The sequence below is a fragment of the Mytilus trossulus genome, chromosome 7 (assembly GCF_036588685.1).
Source record: "Mytilus trossulus isolate FHL-02 chromosome 7, PNRI_Mtr1.1.1.hap1, whole genome shotgun sequence".
NCBI classification, from domain to species: domain Eukaryota; kingdom Metazoa; phylum Mollusca; class Bivalvia; order Mytilida; family Mytilidae; genus Mytilus; species Mytilus trossulus.
The window spans coordinates 32,834,089-32,859,265 of record NC_086379.1 but is presented as its reverse complement, the minus strand read 5'-3'; the positions used below and the strand labels follow the sequence as shown (position 1 = coordinate 32,859,265).

At 31.9% G+C, this 25,177-nt stretch overlaps 1 protein-coding gene across 3 annotated transcripts in view; it reads left to right on the top strand.

The window, feature by feature from the left end:
* LOC134724969 (uncharacterized) overlaps positions 1-25,177 on the top strand; it is a 54,604-nt gene that overhangs the window by 26,861 nt on the left and 2,566 nt on the right. For all 3 annotated transcript variants that reach the window (XM_063588391.1, XM_063588390.1, XM_063588392.1), the window contains 3 exons: positions 3,457-3,765; positions 16,356-16,440; positions 24,203-24,405. In XM_063588391.1, the coding sequence (XP_063444461.1) occupies positions 3,457-3,765; positions 16,356-16,440; positions 24,203-24,405 (597 nt within the window). The remainder of the gene's footprint in view (positions 1-3,456; positions 3,766-16,355; positions 16,441-24,202; positions 24,406-25,177) is intronic.

The window sequence follows — 25,177 nt, the reverse complement described above, 5'->3', positions numbered from 1 at the left end:
GTGTTTGACGCTTGATATAGCTGTCACAGTCATTAAAGGTCCCAATGTAAAAAAAGTCTTCCGAAAATAGATTCGAACTTTAGTGACCTTTTTTTCTCTTTTTCAAATCACCATCATCCAACTTGGTAATATTATCTGTAATCTTTTTGAAATGTTGAAGAGATTAGTATGGCACTTCACAATAAAAGGAAGTATAAGTGTTCCCAACATATATAATAATTATTGTATCTCATGGCAAGGACGTACAGTTGCAAATTGTTAGTTACATAGTGTGTTAGTGATCTTATATGATATATACGGGGTCAGTATATTCAATATGGGGTGAGAGCGAATTTTAGAGAGTTAAAACACATTAATTGCAGCCATTACTTTAAAATTAGAATGAATCCCATTGAGGATTACGCTGGAATGGTCAAAACAAAAAAAAGGATCGAGTTAGCCACGGTCTGGATGAGTTAACGAAATTAGGTCGATGTTACAACCACAGGCACTTGTCTCAAAAAAAAATCCTATATAGGAAATTTATTTTTGAGACAAGTGCCTGTGGTTACAACGTAGAATCCACAAGCTAAAAAACTAAGTAAATGTCCGACCTAAGTTTGTTTCAGGTACAAAGATGAAGCGGAATATACTAGAGGTACATTCAAACTCATAAGCCGAAAATAAAATGACAACGCCATAGCTTAAAAAGAGCAACAAATAACAAAAATAGTTCACAAACTATCTGAGCAACACTAACCCAACCAAAAACTGGCGGTGGTCTCAGTTGCCCCGCTTAGAAATATCTGAATATTTCTTCACGACATATATGTTGTTCCTGTGGACAAAGCGTCAAACAATATCGGACAAAATAGTAACTTTTGGTAAAGGGTGAGAAATGAAAAATTAAGAAAAATAACATTTTAAAAAATCATAAAATTCTACCATTATAAGAGCAGTGATAGGCAAACAATTGACCGTAAATTTGAGTTGAGTTCGTTTTTACATCAAAAAATGGCGGTGCGACAACCTCATGCTTGTAAGCCTTTGAAAAATCGCTCATAAATTACCATATATCATTTTTCAGGATATTTGTCTTTCAATTCATTAAATTAAGCAAATTAACATTGATGTAGTAAATACAAATACTATTTTTTTCATTTTAGATAAATGTTTTTTGATTTTCAAATCTGGAATCCCATTTCCTTTCACCATGGGACAGATTTGCTCTTGTAGTATGGAACGCGGTTTTTTTTCTATGACGTCATCATAACGTCATAAAAAATGCATAAAAGACTGAATGAACCATTCTTTTTAATAATGGAAAGAACCGTTTTTCAAAATATTAAATAGTTTTGACAAAAATCATAGTTTTGTGGTCACAATAAATGAAATATGTTACGTGGGACAACCTAAAAATCGCCGTTTTTTTTTAAATGAAGCTTGTCGCATGCACCATAAAACATAGTTTCAACAATTTTTTTATCTTTCGTTTTAGTATTTTAAAAATCGTTATTTTTTTTAAAATACGTACAATAGCAATACATATGATATCACAAAATAATATATATTGGACTTGCATCTTGCCAACTACACCGAACTTCCAATGAGGTACGAACATCGCGCGTAACGTCTCAGCATTCCAATGGGATACAACTGTGTATACGGGGCGCCAAATGGGACTCTTGTGATTTTGTACTCGAAATTCAATTTTGTACGGACAAAAGTTACTTTTGTTCAACGAAAATGAGTTCAGTTTAACAAAATTTGTAACATACTTTACAAATTTAAAATTTTGTCATACAAAATTATCTTTCAGTGGACAAAAGTCGGTGCATTACGTTTGCGCGCATTACCATTACATTTGCGCGCAAAAATCATTACGTTTGCGCGCAGCTTTTGATTACATTTGCGCGCATTTTTTGGACAGGTAAACTCAGATAAAATACATGTTATAATACTTATTTATTTATTAATTTGTTTAATTATTTACAAGTATAAGTACCCCTTTCGTAAGTTTAAGTCCTCTGTTCACCAACGAGGAGATATAAGTGTGATTTCGCGCAGTATAACTCAGTTTTATTATGCACATGCACACGCACTAAATTCTAGAAATATGTACATATATGATTCCTTTTAATTTGTTTTCAATTCTAAGACATCTATGGTGTCGTGAACGTCATCTCTTGACTTTGGTAGAGTTTGTGTATTCCTTGTTCCTTTTTTGGTAGATATCCATGGTCAAACTTGTCTGGTCTTTTTTAACATATTATTTAAATTAACAAATATTTTCAAAATTAATAATTCAAAGTCATATTTATCATGCAAATAAAAAAAGATATAGTCATTTATAATTTACTTTAATTTTTATTTATATTTTTACCTGAGTTTACCTGTAAAATGAATGCGCGCAATTGTAATCAAAAACTGCGCGCAAACGTAAAACTTTTTAATCCCCAAATGCGCGCATACGTAGTGCGCCCACAAAAGTCACTTTCGTCATGACAAAATTCATTTTTGTTACACAGACTTGACTTTTGTCGTTACAAAATTGACTTTTGTGAGACAAAATTGACTTTTGTCGTCACAAAATTGACTTTTGTCGTCACAAAATTGACTTTTGTGAGACAAAATTGACTTTTGAGAGACAAAATTGACTTTTGTGAGACAAAATTGACTTTTGTGAGACAAAATTGATTTTGGTGAGACGAAATTCAATTTTGTGAAAATTGAATTTTGTTGTCACAAAAATGAATTTTGTCGCACTAAATTGAATTTTGTCTTCACATAATCGACTTTTGTAAGACAAAATTGACAAAATTGAATTTTGTCTCACAAAAGTCAATTCAGGTAACAAAAGTCAATTTGGTATGCAAATAAGTTTATATTTGCATACCTTTTTGACAAAATTAATTTTAGTCTTTTGTCATGACAAAAATGAATTTTGTCTACAAAAATGAAGTTTGTCATGACAAAATCGATTCTGTCTACAAAAATGAATTTTGTCATCACGAAATTGAAGTTCTCATAAAACAAGTCTATATCACATAGTTTTGTAAGACAAAAATGATTTCGTTATGACAGAATTGAATTTTGTACAAAACTACAAAAGTCCAATTCGGCGCCCCGTAGTGTACCTCTATATGCTGACTTATTCTTATTTTCATACGAGTCGAAGTTCCTTAAACACCTTGATTTTTTTTAGATTTAGATCGCCGGGTCCTATAGGGTTGCAATTACTTGGATCCGTCGTCGTTGCCTCCTTGTAGAGAAAACTCGAATGACGAATTTTTTTTTATCTTTTGCTTTATTTTTTGCCTAATATTTTTTAAGATAACTATATAATAAATAGGTGTAACATTACCGCTGTAAATAGTAAACATTTCCAATTTAAGCTTTATTTAGAAGTCAGGTTGCTGTATAATTGATATTTTACCGACATTTTCATCTTTTCATACTTTATTCTTTATGTTTCAGAGTGTTTAAATGGGAAACTGGCAATCAAACAACAACTGAATGACGAAATGTATGTTAACAATCATACATTTGCAACGAAAAAGCCACTAAATCTATCGTCTGTTTTGACAGATGAGTTTGAAATTGAGTACTCATATGCCTACATTTGGTTTGTTAATGGAACATTTCAAGAATGGAATGAAAGTTATTCTTACATTACATATAATGGTATTACTCCTGGGAAGTTAAATATTACGGTCAAAGTTAAAGCAGCCTTTGATTTTCTTTCAAATAAAGCAGGGGTATTTACCAAGTTCATCACTTTAAAGGGTAAGATTAAAGAGATTTTTAATAGACATTGTTTAAACATCAAATCGTAAAATTCAAAGATATGACTGCAAAATGTTAAAAACCAAAATTATCATATTGAAAGGTAAGCTGATAAGTTATTAATATGATGTGTTTTATTACTGCAAAAATAATGACATGATGATTATCAAAACATTTAACTGTATATACTAATATAATATTATGCTACAGTTTATGTGCAAGAATATTGTAAAGATTAGTTGCTACTGTGTCCAATTCCACATATGAGGACTGAGCTTATCATCAACCACGGACATCACATTTTGTCAGTACATATTGTACAATATCTTATAATATAGCAGTTTCCAGTTATAAACTTATATCTCAAGTCATGTGAATAAAACATAACAAGGCAAATTATTTCTAGAAATTGACCACAACACTAAAAATAAATCATATTTGTATTTCTGAAAAAGTTCACCGGTATATACCAAAAATACGAAAAATAAAATACCTTATTGATAAATTTTCCATATCAATTCACAAACGATAAATGGTTGTCTTGCAGTATAGATACTGCAAGGGTTCTGACGTTATTTTTCACCTTAGTTATGTGTTAAGGGTGTCATTTGTCTTTCTGAATTATTTATCTTTACTGTTGACATGTCACCCTGACGGAGGTCGGGTGACATATTGTTATTGTTCGATTCTTTTTTATTATTCTTATTCCACACTTTTTGTCCAGCTTAGTTTCTGGAACTGAATGGACCAATGTTGATGGAACTATAACATACGGTTGATCACCATGTCTAGTTGTGCACCTGACTTTGGAATTAAAAAAAAACAAGGCTGCCATTGCCATGGAAACAGCAAAAATAAGAAAAAATTCAAGGAACATTCCAGAACATTAGGGTTCAATTAAACTGTTCAAAAATAGCAAAATTTTGAAAATTCTTCAAAAATGTATGAAACGTTGCAGGATGTTAACTTGTAAATCTAGATGCGGCATTCAAATTTTGATTTTCCAAAATGGCTGCCGTTACCATGGCTGCTGTTTAGTTGCAATTGGTTGACCAGGGTGACATCCGCTATTGCTTGCAATGGCAATTCTAGTTAATATTTGCTTTTGTGCTTTGTATTTGTGCCATTTTTTTTTTTACTCAAAAATCTTCTCCTTTTTTACAGTGATTAAGATTTTAAGACATTGACTGCTGTACCTCTACTTTTTACTTTTTTGCCTATTATGTTTTGCTTTTTCATTGCTGTCAGTATAATGACATTTTATTTCACTGTCAAACACGTGAGTGGTTAAGATAGCTACACAACCTGGCTCAATTCACTATTTCGACAAAAGGATATGTCTGAACAAAGTCGGGAATATGACCTTTCCATTCCGATCGCTTGATATGTTTGATGTTTTTGATTTTGCTATTTGATAAGGAACTTTATCTTACCTCCTACACATTTCTAGGAATATGATTAATTAAAAGCGACCTCGTGGAGACCGTGTATATTCAATATTAGGTTAGTAGAGAGGCGGGGCTTATTTCAATACACGGTAAGTTGTGGATTAACGACTTGGGCACTGTTTGACTATTTAAAACTATTAAAATTCTGTTTAATATTGTTGATATCAAAGTTGTTGATTATAAATATTTATCGTTTACATTAGTTGTTTAGTGCAGACCAAGTGAAGAAGGTTCTTAAAATTGAACACTTGAACACTTTAATACATAAATAAGAAGATGCATTATGATAGCAAATAAGACAACTGAAGTCTTAATTCAACAAATAAAGATAGTCGGTGAGATAAATTCATTACAAAAAAAAAGTGTGCTAGTGACCTAATTTGATATATACAGGGTAAGTAAATTCCATATGAGGTTCGAGCTTCGCTCTCACCCCATATGGAATGTATTGACCCTGTATATATCATATTAGGTCACTAACACACTATGTAACTAATATTCCGTTTTGAATTTTCCTTGGAGTTTTTTTTATTTTTTTTATTTTTGAATAATAATCGTCCATTGCTTACTGTTTAAGCACATCTGACCCAAAAGGTTGTGCGAGATTTACGAACCAGTATTGATTAAATACTTTTCAAGAATGTGCCCATAATCATGACACGTCACTCGCCCTATCATGTTCTTTATTCAATGAACCTTGAAAATGAGGTTAATAGTTATCAAAGGTACCAAAATTATTATCTAATACGCCAGAAACGCGTTTCGTCTACATAAGACTCATCAGTCACTCTCAGATCAAAATAGTTATAAAGCTCAAAAACTCTAATTTGGCATGAAAATTAAAAAGATCATTTCAGTTGTGCTGATTAGTGGAGCATTGCACAAAGGTATAACCAATATTGAGTTATTGAATTTATGCAAAGAACTACATTTTCAAAGAACTTAATTTATATGCGAATAAAAAGGGTTTTTTACACCGAGAAGAAACACTTCGGTAAGAGCTAAATTTCGGAAAAACGGGAAAATAAATTTAAGTGAGTACCCCTAAAATTTAACCCCCTATGTGAAATTGTATCAGCTTCAATAAAAGCCGTAACATATCCAAGTTAACGATATGGGCAGAAAAAATGAGATAAATGCTATCCTTAACGGCGACCTGGAAAGGCATCTTGACCCAGGTGGTTTTTGAACATATCATTTTTTTTTTGCACATTGATAGCACTATTAAACGATATGTATCGACTGTAATCGTATCATGATTCTCATGTTCAGACGTTCAGAATCCATTACCGATGTCAATAAGCTTGTCTAGTAGAAATCAAATAAGTTAATCATTTTCGTACTAATGAATTCAAACTGTTTGGCTTCATGTACTTCAACTTTTGTCATCACAGAACTTTAATTTTTGTCATCATCGTAGTACAATTCTTGTCATCATTGTTATTCTATTGTTGTCTTCATCCACATCGTACTTCAAATCTTTTTATCGTATTTCAATTCCTGTCTTCATCGTACTGTAAGTTTTTATTGTCGTTGTACAATTGTTGTTATCATCGTACTTCAATTGTTGTCATCATCTTTCTTCAGTTCTTGTTGCAAGCGTACTTTATTTTTTTATATGAGACTACTACAATTTTTGTCATCATCGTACTTTTGTTTTTGACATCACCGTTCTTCAAATCTTGTCATCGTTGTACTTCAAAACTTGTGATCATCGTACAGCAATTCTTGTCATCATCGGTCTTCAGTTCTTGTCATCCTCGTATTTATAATTGTCGTCATTATATTTTAATTATTGTCATCATCGTACTTCAATTCTTGTCATTATCGTTCTTTTATTCTTGTCATCATCGTATTTATAATTGTCGTCATCATACTTTAATTATTGTCATCATCGTACTTCAATTCTTGTCATTATCGTTCTTTTATTCTTGTCATCATCGTATTTATAATTGTCGTCATCATACTTTAATTATAGTCATCATCGTACTTCAATTCTTGTCATTATCATTCTTCAATTCTTGTCATTATCGTACTTCAATTCTTGTCATTATCGTACTTCAATTCTTGTCATCATCGTACTTCAATGCATGCCAAAACCGTACTTCAATTCATGTCATCATCGTACTTCAGTTAATGTCATCATCATACTTTATTTCATGTCATCATCGTACTTTAATACTTGTCATCTTCGTACTTCAATTATTGTCATCATCATACTTCAGTTAATGTCATCATCGTACTTTAATACTTTTCATCATTGTACTTTAAATCTCGTCATCATCATACGTCAATTCATGCCATCATCGTTCTTCAATTATTGTCATAATCTGCATAGGCGGATCCAGGGAGGGGGGCCTGAGGCCCCGCCCCCTTCTTTTCGTGGGAAAAATTTGGTTGATTATATAGGGAATCACTGAAGCATGACTGGAGAGGGACCCCCTTAGGTCAGTCAGAGCCCCCATCCCCCCACCCCCTTTAGGAAAAGTTCTGGATCCGCCAGTATTATCGTAGTTCAATTTTGTCATCATCGTACTTTGAATCTGGTCATTATCGTACTTCAATTTATGCTATCATCATACTTCAATTCTTATTCCCAATGTACTGCAATTATTGTCTTCATCACACCTCAATTATTGTCACCATACTTTTTTTTAAACCGTCTGACAAATCAGTTGTATTACCACGAAAAGACCGTTGTTTTGCTATCATTCCGGGAGCGGTAGTAACTTCATTAGATGACATATTATCTTACCTCCTATACATTTCTGGGAATATGATTGGTTAAAAGCGACCTCATGGAGACCATGTATTTTCAATATCAGGTTAGTAGGGAGGCGGGGCTTATTTCAATACACCGTTAGTTGTGGATTTACGACTTGGGCACTGTTTGATTATGAAAAGTATTAAAGTTCTGTGTAAAATTGTTGATATCAAGGTTGTTGATACTAAATATTAATCGTTAACATTAGTTGTATAGTGCAGACCAATTGAAGAAGGTTCTTAAAATTGAACACTTGAACACTTTAATACAGAAGTAAGAATATGTGTTATGATAGCAAATAAGACAACTTTAGTCTAAATTCAACAAATAAAGATAGTCGGTAAGATAAATTCGTTACATAGTGTGCTAGTGACTTAATATAATACTAGAACACACCCGTGATATCGCGGGTCCGTGACTAAATTAAAGTATATAACTATGCGCAAGCCTTATTTTAGTATTAGTATTTTCATTTGATAAAGTCATGGCGATTCTAAGATACACGGTTTTCTCTGCTTTCAAATCTTTCTGTTTGAATCCGTCGAACTGGAACTTATCAATTATTGGTAATATTAATTATTTGGAAAACAAAAGGTCCTGGAATGGAGTATTTTTTAATCAACAGCATTGTCCTATATTAGGTATAAATAAAGTTGAATTCTTTGATTCGCTGTTTTACGTCATGTCCGTTAACAAATTGAAAACTGTACCTATACGCCTTATTTTTAGTCCAGATTTTTAGTATTCGTATTGTTATCTTAGAAAGTCTTACTGAATAAAATACTACAATAGGTAACAATTTGACAATTAAGTAGTGTCAACCTTGTGATTATGACCCGTGTAATACTATATAGCATATTAATCCTGAATACACCGTTTGGTGGTGCGCCTGTCAGATGCGGAACGTACAGATAATGTAATCGGTAACAGGTGAATATACTATTGGTATCGGTATCGGTATCGGACTCGACCCGGAACTTCTTAATTATTGGCAATATTAATTACGTGGAAAACGAAAGGGCCTGGAGTGGTGTAATTTTCAATCTACACCTTTGTACTTTATTAGTTATATATAAAGTTGAATTCTTTGATTCGTCGTTTTCACGTGATGACGGCTGACAAATTGGACCTCGTAATTTTAGTATTATAGATATGCAGGGTAAGTAAATTCCATATGGGGTTCTAGCTTCACTCTCACCCCATATGGAATTTACTGACCCTGAATATATCATATTAGGTCACTAACACACTATGTAACTAATAGAATTATCTACAGAAGCGGTTCAATTCCCAACAAAAACATCGGCACCTACAATTCTCGTGATCGTAAAATTGGAGAAAAAAATCGTATGCTTTTTTTCAATTATTGCACTGAAGAAAAATAAAAAACAGATTTTGTTATTTGTAAATTTGTTATTTGTAAAGCGAAGCATGTAAGTGGCATAGTTCCGTTTGTAGGAAAATTCGCTGTCATCTAGATGTTTTTTTTTCTAATGCGAAGCCTGGATAGTAATCCGTATAATTAGTTACATAGTGTGTTAGTGACCTAATATGATATATACAGGGTCAGTAAATTCCATATGGGGTGAGAGCGAAGCCTAATATGATATATACAGGGTCAGTAAATTCCATATGGGATGAGAGCTAAGCTCGAACCCCATATGGAATTTACTGACCCTGTATATATCATATTAGGTCACTAGCACACTATGTTACGAATTTATCTTACCGACTATCTTTATTTGTTGAATTAAGACTAAAATTGTCTTATTTGCTATCATAACACATCTTCTTATTTCTGTATAAAAAGTGTTCAAGTGTTCAATTTTAAGAACTTTCTTCAATTGGTCTACACTAAAAAAAAACTAATGTAAACGACAAATATCTATTATCTACAAACTTGATATAACAATATTTAACAGATCTTTCCGTACATTTTAATAATCAAACAATGCCTTAGTTGTAAATCCACTACTAGCCGTGTATTGAAATAAGCCCCGCCTCCCTACTAACCTAAAATTGAATGTACACGGTCTCTACGGAGGTCGATATGAACCAATTATATTCCTATAAATGTATAGGAGTTAAGATAAGTATGTTTCTACGGTGGTAAATAGAAAAAGGATACAGAATTCCCGTGGCTCTTTATTGGTCGTCCCTTTAGCGTATTCAAACCGAAACAAAGTCGGGTCAGAATGATGTTAATAATATTTTGCATTATTTTTTTCCGTCACTAGGAGGTTTGAAGATTTGTCTCAAATGTCAAGGTCACAAACTTTACATTATCCCAATATTGAAATAAAAGTCATGAACGTGTTGATCATTATATATACAACGTATTTTTATTGAAGACCACTGTATCATGAAGGTCTTTTCAAAAAGTTATCGAAAATCTAACTTGACTTTTTACCCCAAAAACAAAACGATATTCGAAACGAATCATAAATATTCAATATAAAGATAAGGAGATGTGTTATGATTGACAATGGGATATGTCAGCTTTCAGCCTTTAGAGATACAGACCCTAAACAATATTGGAAATTATTAAAATCATTAGTCATAAGAAACCTCAAATTAAAAAAAAATATGCATATGGTTTTTTTTAACTAAATGGATAGTTTTCATTATACAACTTGTGTACACATACTTTTTTTCTGAGGAAAATTCGTTAATTTGTCCATATTTAGAAGAAATTCACTTATTTTTAATTGCTTGCTTCCAGCAAACAATTCGCCGACATATTTTCCGTATGCATAGTGACCCGAGCGTAACCCTCCTCGTAAAAATCTGGTGACCTCAATACGCATGGATCTGTCATTGAAATTAACAAATATCTGATTATACATGTTAAACACGTGCTCAATACCCAGGCTTTTTGTAATTTGTTTACTATAAGGTGACAATCGGTAAAACTCGGTTTCAAAACACCGCATTTAATGAGCAGCCATATTTGTTAAATCATAACAAACAGAGAGAAAAAAAAATACGATTATATGATATATTTGCGAAATAATGATAAAATCGTGCACAGAGGACTAAGTTTATGATGTATTCATGCATTGGTTCAAGAATTGGACAAACATTATTTTTCAACACTCACTCGTTTCATATGACTTTAAAATATGAAAACACTAATAATAAAATTGGGCTTCAACCTGGTTTTCCAGAAATTATTGATCATTTTGAGCATCAAGGAAAGACTGTAATAAAATTAATGGTACAAATTTTCTTGCACCAGATGCGCATTTCGACAATACATGTCTCTTCAGTGATGCTAGTGGCCAAAATATTTGAAATCCAAAGCTTACATAAAAGATGAAGAGCTATAATCTAAAAGGTCCAAAAAGTATAGCCAAATCCGTGAAAGGAATCAAAGCTTTGCATGAGGGAGATACATTCCTTAATTTATAGTTATTTCTGATATTTTGTAACAGCAAATTTTAATAACACAAAAAATCCGTGTAAACTATGATAAAGAATTTTAAACTAAAATTGAAACAGTTTTATTAAATGAAACTGATGCGGTACCTGATAAACCTTTTACTATCAATGAAGTAAATAAATGTATACAAAAATTAAAAACTGGGAAAAGTTCTGGTCCAGACCAAATTTGTAATGAAATTATTAAATATAGTGGTGTTGTTACTTAATCAAACTGGAGAAAATCTTTTACCATACTTATTCATAAAGCTGGAGACAAGCTAGATATTAATAACTATAGGGGAATTTCCCTTCAAAATTGTATTGCTAAACTTTTCAGTGCTGTTATTAATTTTAGAGTTGTAACTTACTATGGAGAAAAGTTTTCAGTTCATCAATTTTGATTTATTATCATAGGAAAAGCAGATATTATTTTTATTCTAAAGACTTTAATAATAAAATAGTTGACAAAAAAGAAGAGTAGAATTTACTGTTGCTTTGTTGATTTGCGTCAGACGTGCTTTTGACACTGTTTGGCATGCAGGTCTCTTATACAAATAAAAGAAGGATGATGTTGGAAAGAAAATATTTGAAGTAGTTAAAGATATGTATAAGTGTTGTGAATCATCAGTTAAAATAGGTAATAAACAATCTGATTTTTTTTAAATAAATAAAGGGGTCAAACAAGGGGACAGTTTTAGCCCCACATTGTTTAATTATATTATTAATGATCTCCATTCATTTTTTGATGGGACATGTAACCCTGTGTCCTTAGATAAAACATCAATAAGTAGTCTTAATTTTGCTGATGATCTTTTAATATTATCAGAATCACAAAACGGTTTACAATCTGCTTTGAATAAACTGGAAAAATATTGCTACAAATGGCAACTGACCGTAAATACAAATAAAAAAAAATAAGATTTTTCATTCTAAAATTCTTTTTAGTCAATTTTTTTTATAAACAAAATCAGTTAACTAAAGTTAAACGGTATAATTTTCTTGGGAACATTATTGATAATAAAGGAAAATTTAAGAGATCTACACATTTAATATCCAAGAAAGCGCTTAAAGCGTTATTTTCATTAAAAAAATATATGTCTAATTTTCATCATGTCCCTGTTGATTTATCATGTAAATTATTTGATTCACTAATTGAACCCATAATTTTATATAATAGCGAGATCTGGTTTATGGAAGATTATTACTCAATTTTTAGAGCCATAAATAGAGCCACTTTGCATGGAACTAACTGGGATATTTTATCATTGATAGATTCAGCTTTGAGAATCTGTTCGTGGAATTTTAAAAAAAACTCATGTAGTATAGCTGCAAAGTGTTAGGACGATTTCCTATTGACTCCTTATTAAAAATCAAGTTTTATTATATTTCAGTAGAATAAACTGCCATAAAAGAAACCCTCTTGTTAAAAAAGCTTTTGCAATAAATAAGTTTATGTCTGAAGATGGAATATTAATAGTTATCAAAGGTACCAGGATAATAATTTAATACGCCAGACGCGCGTTTCGTCTACATAAGACTCATCAGTGACGTTCAGATCAAAACAGTTAAAATGCCAAACAAATACAAAGTTGAAGAGCATTGAGGACCCAAAAATTCCTAAACGTTGTGCCAAATACGGCTAAGGTAATCTACTCCTGGCGTAAGGAAATCCCTAGTTTTTCGAAAAATTAAAAGTTTTGTGAACAGAAAATTTATAGAAATGACCATATAATTGATATTCATGTCAACACCGAAGTGCTGACTACTGGGCTGGTGATACCCTCGGGGACGAAACGTCCACCAGCAGTGGCATCGACCCAGTGGTGTTAATAGTTATCAAAGGTACCAGGATAATAATTTAATACGCCAGACGCGCGTTTCGTCTACATAAGACTCATCAGTGACGCTCAGATCAAAACAGTTAAAATGCCAAACAAATACAAAGTTGAAGAGCATTGAGGACCCAAAAATTCCTAAAAGTTGTGCCAAATACGGCTAAGGTAACTTACTCCTGGGCGTAAGAAAATCCTTAGTTTTTCGAAAAATTAAAAGTTTTGTAAACAGAAAATTTATAGAAATGACCATATAATTGATATTCATGTCAACAACGAAGTGCTGACTACTGGGCTGGTGATACCCTCGGGGACGAAACGTCCACCAGCAGTGGCATCGACCCAGTGGTGTTAATAGTTATCAAAGGTACCAGGATAATAATTTAATACGCCAGACGCGCGTTTCGTCTACATAAGACTCATCAGTGACGCTCAGATCAAAACAGTTAAAATGCCAAACAAATACAAAGTTGAAGAGCATTGAGGACCAAAAAATTCCTAAAAGTTGTGCCAAATACGGCTAAGGTAATCTACTCCTGGGCGTAAGAAAATCCTTAGTTTTTCGAAAAATTAAAAGTTTTGTAAACAGAAAATTTATAGAAATGACCATATGATTGATATTCATGTCAACAACGAAGTGCTGACTACTGGGCTGGTGATACCCTCGGGGACGAAACGTCCACCAGCAGTGGCATCGACCCAGTGGTGTTAATAGTTATCAAAGGTACCAGGAAAATGTTTAATACATTTTCAAAAACATTTTAAAATTATAAAAAATTCACTCAAATTTTTTTTTAAACATATTGTGAAGGAAAAGTATAATAACATCACTCAAACTTTCAAATATTGATAACAGTTCAAAACTTTATCTTTATAGTAAACTTAAAAATGAAATTAAATTGGACTACTTGCACAATCTAAACAATTTTAATAGTCGTCAATTTTTAACAAAATTACGTGTAAGTGGTCATAATTAAGAAATTGAATTAGGACGTTATAAAAAAATTCAAAGAGAACACAGACTGTGCAAAGTTTGTAAAAGTTTAGATGATGAGGAACACGTTTTACTTCATTTCCAAATAAACAGTATATAAGACATGCCCTTACAAATGCAATTAAAACCCATTATCCTAATTTTAATCAGCTTGACCTGAACTCTAAACTTAAAACTATTCTAGATCCCAATAAAGATATTTTGTCTAGTGTTGTAAACTATAGAAAGCCATAAATGGAATTGCGAAAATAAGGTCCACATTGGTCAATTATTATATATATATATATTATATCATATTTTCCCTCCGGTTTATATGATCTGTCATTCTATATTGACTCTATCTTAAAACTCAAGAGTCTATCTATAAAATGAGGGTACTTTTTTTTTAAATGAGGGTACTTTTTTTTTAAATGAGGGTATTTTTTATATGGCCTTCCAAATACCGCTTCGATCCCTAACATCACTGAAAAGACATTTATTGTCGCAATCCGGATCTGGTGTACTAATAAGATATTAACACCGTATGTTTATGGCCTAACATCGTGGCCACAAGTTAATTTTTATCTGTTTAGTATTAAATTTATATTAAGATCCATTTTGTTACATCTTGTGATCAATTTTATTTGGCAATCGCAAATGGCAGTCAGCAGGGTTAAAGAACATCAGTTGTTCGACCTGTTAGTCAAATGCGTTTTGTTTAAATATACTTTTTCACTTTTTTGGTTTTACATGCACACGTATAAAAATTGCGGTTTTTATCCAACGCAATCATAGGTTTGAACGTAGTTTTCAATTTAGAGTCGTTTATATATAATATAACTCGTCTAAACATCAACCCAACAATGTTAGATCTGTAAATTTGCTTTCGCAAATTTTTGGTTCTTCCCTCGCCGGGATTCGAACCCATGCTACTGTGATATCGTGACACCAAATCACCTGCACTGCAGCCGTCCCGCTAGACCACACGACCACCTGGGCTCTCAAAAAAAGAGCTCTCGCTGGCCATGTGTTACCTTTCCACGTCAGTTTTAATCTAGCGGCGTACTACAGTACATGATATATAAGGCATGAAGCAAATTTAGAGATCTAACATTGTTGGGTTGATGTTTTGACGAGATGTATATACATTATGTACACAGCCATGTATCACCATCATTGATGGCGATCCGATGGATACATCTGTTGTAGAGTTGTCACTGACTCAAACTTACTTATATATATATATATATATAATAATTGACCGATTTATATGTTATTTATATCAACTTCACTTTTCAAAACATTTATCATGTATTATGTTTCTTGTCACTTGTGTATACAATGTACTATGTTTGCATTTTAACCCGTCAGGTTTTCATGTTTTTTGCAATAAAGTTATTATACAACTATTTACCCGAGTCCAAAGACCGAAGTTGTAAGACTACTATTTGACACTATACGACCTTCAACAATGAGCAAACCTATAATATATAGTAAACTTTCTAAGACTTTGACATAACAAATGAGAAACAATTTACAAGAGAAACTCAACAGCTTGCTTGGATACCAGAAACAATTATTTAAACAAATATGGCAGACAATCAATGGCAATCACTTCATTACAGCTTTATTGGACACCAGAAACAACTATTTAAACAAATATGGCAGATAATCAATGGCAATCACTTCATTACAACCTGCTGACTTGATATAATGCTCATAGTTTTATGCATGCTTTTACGCAAGGTACCAATCTAAAATTACTCATTACTGAAAGCAAGGAAAGGCGTTTGAACCTCAATGTGTTGTCCAACCAAAGTGTACAATATGGACAGATAAAGTTGGAACGTCTTTACCAAAGTGCGTTATACTAAAATCACACTTTTAAAACAAAGTACAAAAAAATAATGCCATTAAAGAATTGCATTGAAGAATTGCATTACAACTACGAAATTACTTTTCTTCTTGTGTTTGTGGTTTTTTTTTTATGTTCACATGGAGAGAACGTGCAGTCATAATTGTTGCATTTTATACGGAAACAAAAAAATATAACCTCTTGAGTGACTCGGCTAATCAAAATCGGGAATCGTATTTAATTACTATTCGATATGACTATTTGCATATGAAAATTGTGTGTTCATTTATTTCAGATGCAATCAACATCGACAATATCACGGGTGAAAATGAAGTATATGAAGGTCAACATATGTATGTCAATGTTTCTTACAATGGAAGGTAAAAATATTTTTAGAACTAAACAAGAGTGCAAACGCTGAAATGTCTCGCCTTCTTTACTAACCATTGATTATATGTTGATAATGAATCCTAAATATAAAGCTTTACCACAAGTATCACATAAACTCAACATCATCAAAGAAATTGAGGCCAAGGTAAGATAACCAAACAAGAAATATGTGTACACCTCCCAATCATTCAATACACCAAATATAGTTGACCTATTGCTTTTAGTTTCTTAGAAATAGAATTAACCACCAATGAACCATGAAAATGAGGTCAAGTTCAGATGAGCCATGACAGACATGTACACTGTATAATCAATATATGCATTAAATTAAGTGGAAAAACTACTTTCGGCTATATAGATGATGTTCTTTCACTAAATAAATCAATTTGGCGACTATGTCGAACGCACCTATCCCATTGAAATAGAGATAAAGGATACAACAGAAACAGTTAAGTCGGCCTCATATCTTGACTTACATCTAGAAGTTGACAATTAGGGTCGAATGAAAATAAAACTTTACGACAAAAGAGATGATTTCAGCTTTTCAATTATGAACTTTCCATTTTAAAGAAGCAACATTCCAGCAGCACCTGCATACGGTGTATATATCTCCCAATCAATACGAGTCTAAATTGAAAACTACGTTCAAACCTATGATTGCGTTGGATAAAAACCGCAATTTTTATACGTGTGCATGTCAAACAAATTTTGTTGTAGAAGGGTCTAAAAACAGCACAAACAACATTTTCCAAAAGACCAAAAAAGTAAAAAAGTATATTTAAACAAAACGCATTTGACTAACAGGTCGAACAACTGATGTTCTTTAACCCTGCTGACTGCCATTGGCGATTGCCAAATAAAATTGATCACAAGATGTAACAAAATGGATTTTAATATAAATTTAATACGTCCCAGAAATTTTGTTTTGTTAACTTGTGGCCACGATGTTGTGCCACAAACATTCGGTGTCAATATTTCTTAAGTACACCAGATCTAGATTTCGACAATATATGTCTCTTCAGTGATGTTAGGGATCGAAACGGTATTTGGAAGGCCATATAATTTACTCTCAATTTAAGATTAACTCTTGAATTTAAGAGTCAATATAGGATGAACGGATCATATAAACCGGAGGGAAAATATGATACATGCCCAAACAAAAAATATAAACGAGTCTAAATTGAAAACAACGTTCAAACCTATGATTGCGTTGGATAAAAACCGCAATTTTTATACGTGTGCATGTCAAACAAATTTCGTTGTAGAAGGGTCTAAAAACAGCACAAACAACATTTTCCAAAAGACCAAAAAAGTGAAAAAGTATATTTAAACAAAACGCATTTGACTAACAGGTCGAACAACTGATGTTCTTTAACCCTGCTGACTGCCATTGGCGATTGCCAAATAAAATTGATCACAAGATGTAACAAAATGGATTTTAATATAAATTTAATACGTCACAAAAAATTTTTTTTGTTAACTTGTGGCCACGATGTTGTGCCACAAATATTCGGTGTCAATATTTCTTTTGTACACCAGATCTAGATTTCGACAATATATGTCTCTTCAGTGATGTTAGGGATCGAAACGGTATTTGGAAGGCCATATAATTTACTCTCAATTTAAGATTGACTCTTGAATTTAAGAGTCAATATAGGATGGACGGATCATATAAACCGGAGGGAAAATATGATACATGCCCAAACAAAAAATATAAACGAGTCTAAATTGAAAACTACGTTCAAACCTATGATTGCGCTGGATAAAAACCGCAATTTTTATACGTGTGCATGTCAAACAAATTTCGTTGTAGAAGGGTCTAAAAACAGCACAAACAACATTTTCCAAAAGACCAAAAAAGTGAAAAAGTATATTTAAACAAAACGCATGCTTGCATTTCCTATCATGATTGTCTTGAAAGAGGGTTGTTGCTCAAAAGGAAGCTATTAAATCAAGAGTTCCAAATGGTGAAGGTTAATTCATCACTCCGTAAATTGTTCGGACGCCATCACGAGTTGGTTGACCGTTATGGAAAAACCGTTGCACAAATGATATCGGATATGTTCCTTACGTACCGAATTAGACTATTTACCGGGTTTTTTTGGTTTTTTTTTTTTTTTTTTTTTATCTCATAAGCAAAAACGACGGGTGCCACATGTGGAGCAGGATCTGCTTACCCTTCCGGAGCAATTGAGATCAACCCTAATTTTTGGTGGAGTTCGTGTTATTTATTCTTTAGTTTCCTATGTTGTGTCATGTGTACTATTCTTTGTCTGTTTGTCTTTTTCATTTTTATCCATAGCGTTGTCAGTTTATTTTCATTTTCATCCATAGCGTTGTCAGTTTATTTTCGATTTACGAGTTCGACTGTCCCTCTGGTATCTTTCGTCCCTCTTTTTAAACCAATGCTTATAATGTCTAAGAAACATACTAAACCATGAAAACTTAACATTGACAATTAAACTATGAAAATGAGGTCAAGGTCAGATGATCCCTTCCAGAGAAACATGAACACCTTAGAATCATGTATTACAACAAATATAGTTGACCTATTGCTTATAGTTTAAGAAAAACAGACCAAGTTACTGAGTAATGAACCGTGAAAATGAAGTCAAGGTCAATAAACCTCTAAGACTGCCATGATCATCATAAAATATTTACATACACCAAATTCAGTTGACTTATTGCATATAGTATCAGAAAAAAAACCCACATAACTTTGACCACTGTACCATGAAAATGAGATCAAGGTCAGATGATACCTGGTCACTGAACTATACAAATGAGGTCAAGGACAAAGGACATATATGACAGACGGAAACATTGTAACATAAGGCTTCTATGTACAAGATATGAACCATCAAGGTCTTCCACCTTCTAAAATAATACTTTTGAGAAGTGAACTAACGCCACCGGATCACTATCCCTATGTCGATAGGTGTGACAGAAGTCGCAAGCTGGACAAAAAATGCAGGAAAAGGTGAAAACAAGTCTGTAATGTGCATAATGCATGTAGAAGAAACAGTTATTAACAGCCAATCATTCCTGAGGTATTTTCGTGCGCTTCGATGAAAATACCGTACTTGTCATAAAACAGTATATTTAAGAATTGAATGCTTCTTTTTGTAACTTTATTGAGGTGTAAAAGCGTTGACCGAAGTGTATTTTGTATGAAGCTCGGAAGCGCTTCATTCTAAAAATGTACGCACGGTCAACGCTTTTACAACCGTATGAAGTTACAAAAGGAAGCATGCAATACTTATAATTACATTTTTTAGTTAGGATCATGAAAACACGATTTACACCAAGTTTTTATTTAATTTACCTGTGCACTTTTTTATGGGACATCGTGTCATCAGGGATGATAAGTTTTATTGTGTAATGCAATTGCTTAAGGAATAACATGAGATGTGCAGTTAGTCAATAAGAATAACGTATTATAAGGAAACATACATCTAATGTAATTATATATGTAATTATATAGGTATACATTCATATTTTGACAGTAAATCGACCGATGAACGACTGCAAAGCTTCAAATACAAAACAGTTTTTTTTTTTATTTACCATATTCTATGGTAATATGGTCATGGTTATATGAACCAGGCCATACAGACATGTTCACCTTGCAATCCTTCAGTACAGCAAAAATAGTTGACCTGTTGTTTAAAGTATTTTATAAACTGACAAAATTACGAAAACTTAATCAATGATGATCTGTGGTCAAGGTTAGGTAATTACCTGCCAGACATGTACACGTTACAATTGTTCCATACACTAAACATAGCTGACATATTGCATATTTTAAAAGAATTGAATGCCTATTTTTGTAACTTCATTGGGTTGTAAAAGCGTTGACCGAAGTCCGCAAGCGCTTCATTCTAAAAAATGTGCGCACGGTCAACGCTTTTACAACCCTAGAAGCATTCAATACTTATAATTACATTTTATAGCTATGATCACGAAAACACGAATTTTATATTTCTTTTATTTAATTAACCTGTGCACTATATTGCGGGACCAAGTGTTATCATCAATGATAAGTTGTATTGAGTAATGCAATTGCTCAAGGAATAACACGTGATGTGCAGTTAGCCAATCAGAATGAAATATTATAATGAAAAATACATCTAATTTATTTTTTTAATAATTAAAACCTTATAATGACAAAAGAAGCAAGAATATGAGGTCAAGGTCAGATAATAAAATTTGAAAATGGAAATGGGGAATGTGTTAAAGAGACAACAACTCGACTATAGAGAAGACAACAGCAGAAGTTCACCAACAGGTCTTCAATGCAGCGAGAAATTCCCGCATCCAGCTGGCCTCTAAACAAATACATATACTAGTTCAGTGATAATGAACGCCATACTAAACTCCAAATTGTGTATCAATTAGACCGACATGAATACCTTACATTCATTTCATATACCAAATACAGTTGATCTGATGATTAAAGTACTTAAAAAAACCCACACAAAACCCTAACAGCTAACAATGAACAATGTAGTGATATACATTTGTTTGTGTTTGTTCTTTGTCCAATCGGTTCATTTTGTCCTGAGGTACACCATGTTTTAAGTAATTGAGTATTAATTCTGTTGTTGATCTTGATCGAATTATTATAATAAGACAGTTTTGCAGATAAAAAATCTAATTAAGATATGGTCAAAAGAATTCTTACAGTAATAGGTAAATTATGCATGAGACCCTTTTGTAGAAAAAGAAGACAATAAAATGTTGGAATAATTTTTGTCAAGCCCACTGAATGAATAATTGTATAAAAATAGAGGAATTTCTTTTTTATAAAAACAAAACAAACAAAAAATGGTTCAATAAAGGTATATACTTAATCAATGATATTGTATGATATTTTGGAAAGAATCTCAGTTTGGAACGGTTAGAAGAGACATTCGAAATTGACAGAAATGTTATGAAATATGTAACAGTTTAATTTCTGCTGTAAATAGAATACGAAAGTGCTATGATTTTGATCATTATAAACTAGCAACCCCATTTATTCCTTCATTTGCCAAGATTTTTTGCTAAAGCTTATGGTGTACAAAAGACAAGTATGAACTAATAATTCGAAATGTTATATTCTCAACGGGTCAGAAAAAATGGAATCAACTTTTAAATTCAGATGAAAATAATTGGTGATTAATTTTCAAAATTAACTTTCATAGTCATAAAAAAAAAAAAATATCAGTGGTTACAATGTAGATAAATCAGCATGTTTTAGGTACAAATAAATATTTGAATAAAATTAATGTCACTGACAGTCCAAATTGTACTTTGTTGCTAAGATGAAACAGAAACCATTAAACAACTTTTTTGATATTGCGAGCACAGGCACTTGTCTCAGAAAAAAAAATTATATACCTTATTATAACTTGTGTTATAATAAGGTATATAGGAGTTTTTTTTTCTGAGACAAGTGCCTGTGATTGCGAGTATGTTCAAACATTCATTGATGCAATTGAATCTTGTTTTTGTTCAATAGTATAAGTGTTCCATTTACTATATCACATTTTCTTTTCGGGGATAATACGTGCTGCAATTTCAATGTTTTAAAAATAAAGCAATATATTTTCAACTGCAAATATTTAAGGTAGCTGGCTTGTCATGTTTTTGAATTTTGGAATCCTCTGGTTTTATGCATTAACAAATTTTGCCCGGTGACCCCCATTTTTCCTTTAAATTTTATAATTCTTTTACATTTAAAATGATGAGCTAAAGTCTTTTCAAATTTGAACTATTTCTTAATAGTTTTTGAGGGCTTTTACTTGTCAATGATAAAGCTATGAAAAGTCAAGAGGGAACATTTTCCCGCCAAAATTTCAATGGCTAATATATCGAAAACGAGTAAGGTTACCTATATATTTGTTTTGCTCTTTGAATTCCATTATTAATCCTCTATCACTATAAACTAGTGTTTCGACAAGTTGATGTCTTTGAAACTGCGAAGCGAACTACCTTTAAAAAAAGAAGAAAAATGCGTTCACATTGGAAGCTGGGTAAAATAGTAAAAAAGTAAAATAAAGTAGCAATGAAAAAAACTAATTAGTATTAAAAGTAAAAGAGTAGATATTTTTTAAAAGAGTTGAAATGGTTTTGCTATTTTTTTCAGTGAATGATAATTTTTCAAATGTTTTTGTGTACATAAATCAGTAGAAATAGAATTGTTATATGATATATAAGCTGTTTTGAGAAAAATACTAAATAATTAATCTGTGCAATTAGAAAAAAAAAAAAACTTTTAGATTCTTCTTGAAACTATCCTCTTTCATTATTTGATTGCTTTAAGACAAGACAAGACAATATTTTATTTAAATATCACCTCTTCATTATATAAAACATACAAACAGTTGATAAAACAAAATCATAAAACATACAAGAGCCACTCTAAAAAGAGTTATGAGAGACTATCTAAAAAGTATATACAGTATTTACATTAAAATTAGCTATATAAAATACATTTTCTCTTTCATTATTTGATTGCTTTTAGATCTACATACATACTTAAAATATATATCTTTATATCTAATTACTACAACATCAAAACACTATATTGTTTATAACCTGTGCATTTGTTACATTAGATAATTATATGTTTGATAATCTTAATTGTAAGCTTCTTTTTTTTATATTATTGACATGGTATATATTTTTTTTCAGGTATGTAAATGTTTGTATCTTAGTTTGGAGTTTAGTGTGACGTCCATTTTCACTGCACTATAGAGTCACATATTACTAAAAAATACTAACATCTGTATAACTATTCTATTTCATGAACATTGTTTTGTATTATACTTCCCAATAAATAGCTAAAAGATTACATCTTAACAAATTTGTAAAGCTGCTATATTTTGGGGCCAAAAAGCGGTCTTACTGGGTCTATTCCTTTTGTGGAAATCCTAATAGGATTGTTTCAACTTTAATGACGATTTTGTTTACGTTTTGTTTTGTATTATCGGTAGAAATACTGTAAACTGTAAACCGAACATGTGATCAGCAATGCCAGATCAACAACAGATTGTTTTGTCATGAGTTCTATGTTAGTCCGGAATGTTTGAGTGTGTCCTTGTTTAAGATTAACATAGACCTAGGTTAGCGACACATGGTTATAAGTTTCAAGCTGGATATATTTAACAAGTGATTAGATATCATAATGTGTTGAAATATGATTGAACAATTTTGCTTTATGACAGCCTTTTGAATCTCTAACAGTTATCAAAGATACCAGGATTATAATTTAGTACGTCAGACGCGCGTTTCGTCTACATATAAGACTCATCAGTGACGCTCATATCAAAATATTTATAAAGTCAAACAAGTACAAAGTTGAAGAGCATTTAGTGAAGTGAGGTTAAGGCATATTTTTTTTTTTTTTTTTTGTTCTAAGATTGAAAATATTTTTATCTGATGAATATCAGAATATTCAATATTTTGATATATGAATAGTGTCGACAGTCAATATGATAATTAAATTAGGGATGGGAGTTACAAAATCTTTTGATTAGACAGAAACTGCCTTTCATGACATTGCTCCTGCTCTTTGATTTATTAATGTTAACATTGACATAATTTTATATATAATATGAGTCAGAAGATTGTAAATCATCATTACTCAAATTCAAAATAATTAATTTCTAAAATATGAAGTAACATAATTGATCTTTTCATAGCAGAAATTGTCTGTAATTTTGTCTTCACTTAAATAATAACTAATCAGGTTTATTGTGTTTACAGCAATCCAACAGAAATTTGTTGGCATGTTATGCATATAAATGAAAGTTTTAACTGTACATGGTTAAATGGAAACGAAAACAGATATACAATAGACTTACACACTGACCACGAGGAAGGCACATACAAACTGAATATAACCATGAAAAATGATGTGAGCAAGGCTTATGCTCTGATATCTTTCAAAGTTATAGATGGATATAAAGGTTTGTTGTCTACATCAGAAACTTTTATTATCTTGTCATGTATACAAATTTACATATTTTAGAAGCTTTAATTGGTTTTCTTTATTCAAATGTGTTTATTTCTTAACTTACACACGCAGAACAATTGGTTCTGCAATGAAAACCGTGAGAGGATTTTTCGGTTGTGCTTGAGTGGAGCAATTGCCACCGCTTCAAAAGGTATGTACATTTCTAAATCGCAATTTTCTAATTTAACTAATCAAAATATTGAAAATCGAAGAATGCTATGCTGTGGTGAATACTTTAACGAAGAGATACATGCTTCATTTACTGTTGTACATGGAGGTTAAAATCCTACAAAATCAGTTGCCCGACGTGAAACTGGCGAAAAAAAGTGACATTTAAATTTTGAAATGGTTCTACCAACAGATCTTCAAGTTCAAGTTAAGTTTTTTTTTTGGTCAATGGATATGAATGTCGTTTTTGGCGGCGTGGACGCTTAATAAATAAAAAAAACCTACAAATTTTCATTTCTTCCTGCGTGAGGGGATTGGTTTTAATTGAGGACATCGTGAAAGCGTGAAGGGACGTAAAATCATATCTTTATATATATATCCAAGCTATGAGTCGTTGATATTGCTTAATGGTTAAATTGTTCATGAAAATAAACATTTTAAAGCAATTTTTGTCATGATTGCTTTCATTGGATGCTAACAATTATTTTTAAGGGGTAATTTTTACGTTCTACCGGTCCTTTTCTTGCTACATTCTAACGACATTCATACCCATTGAC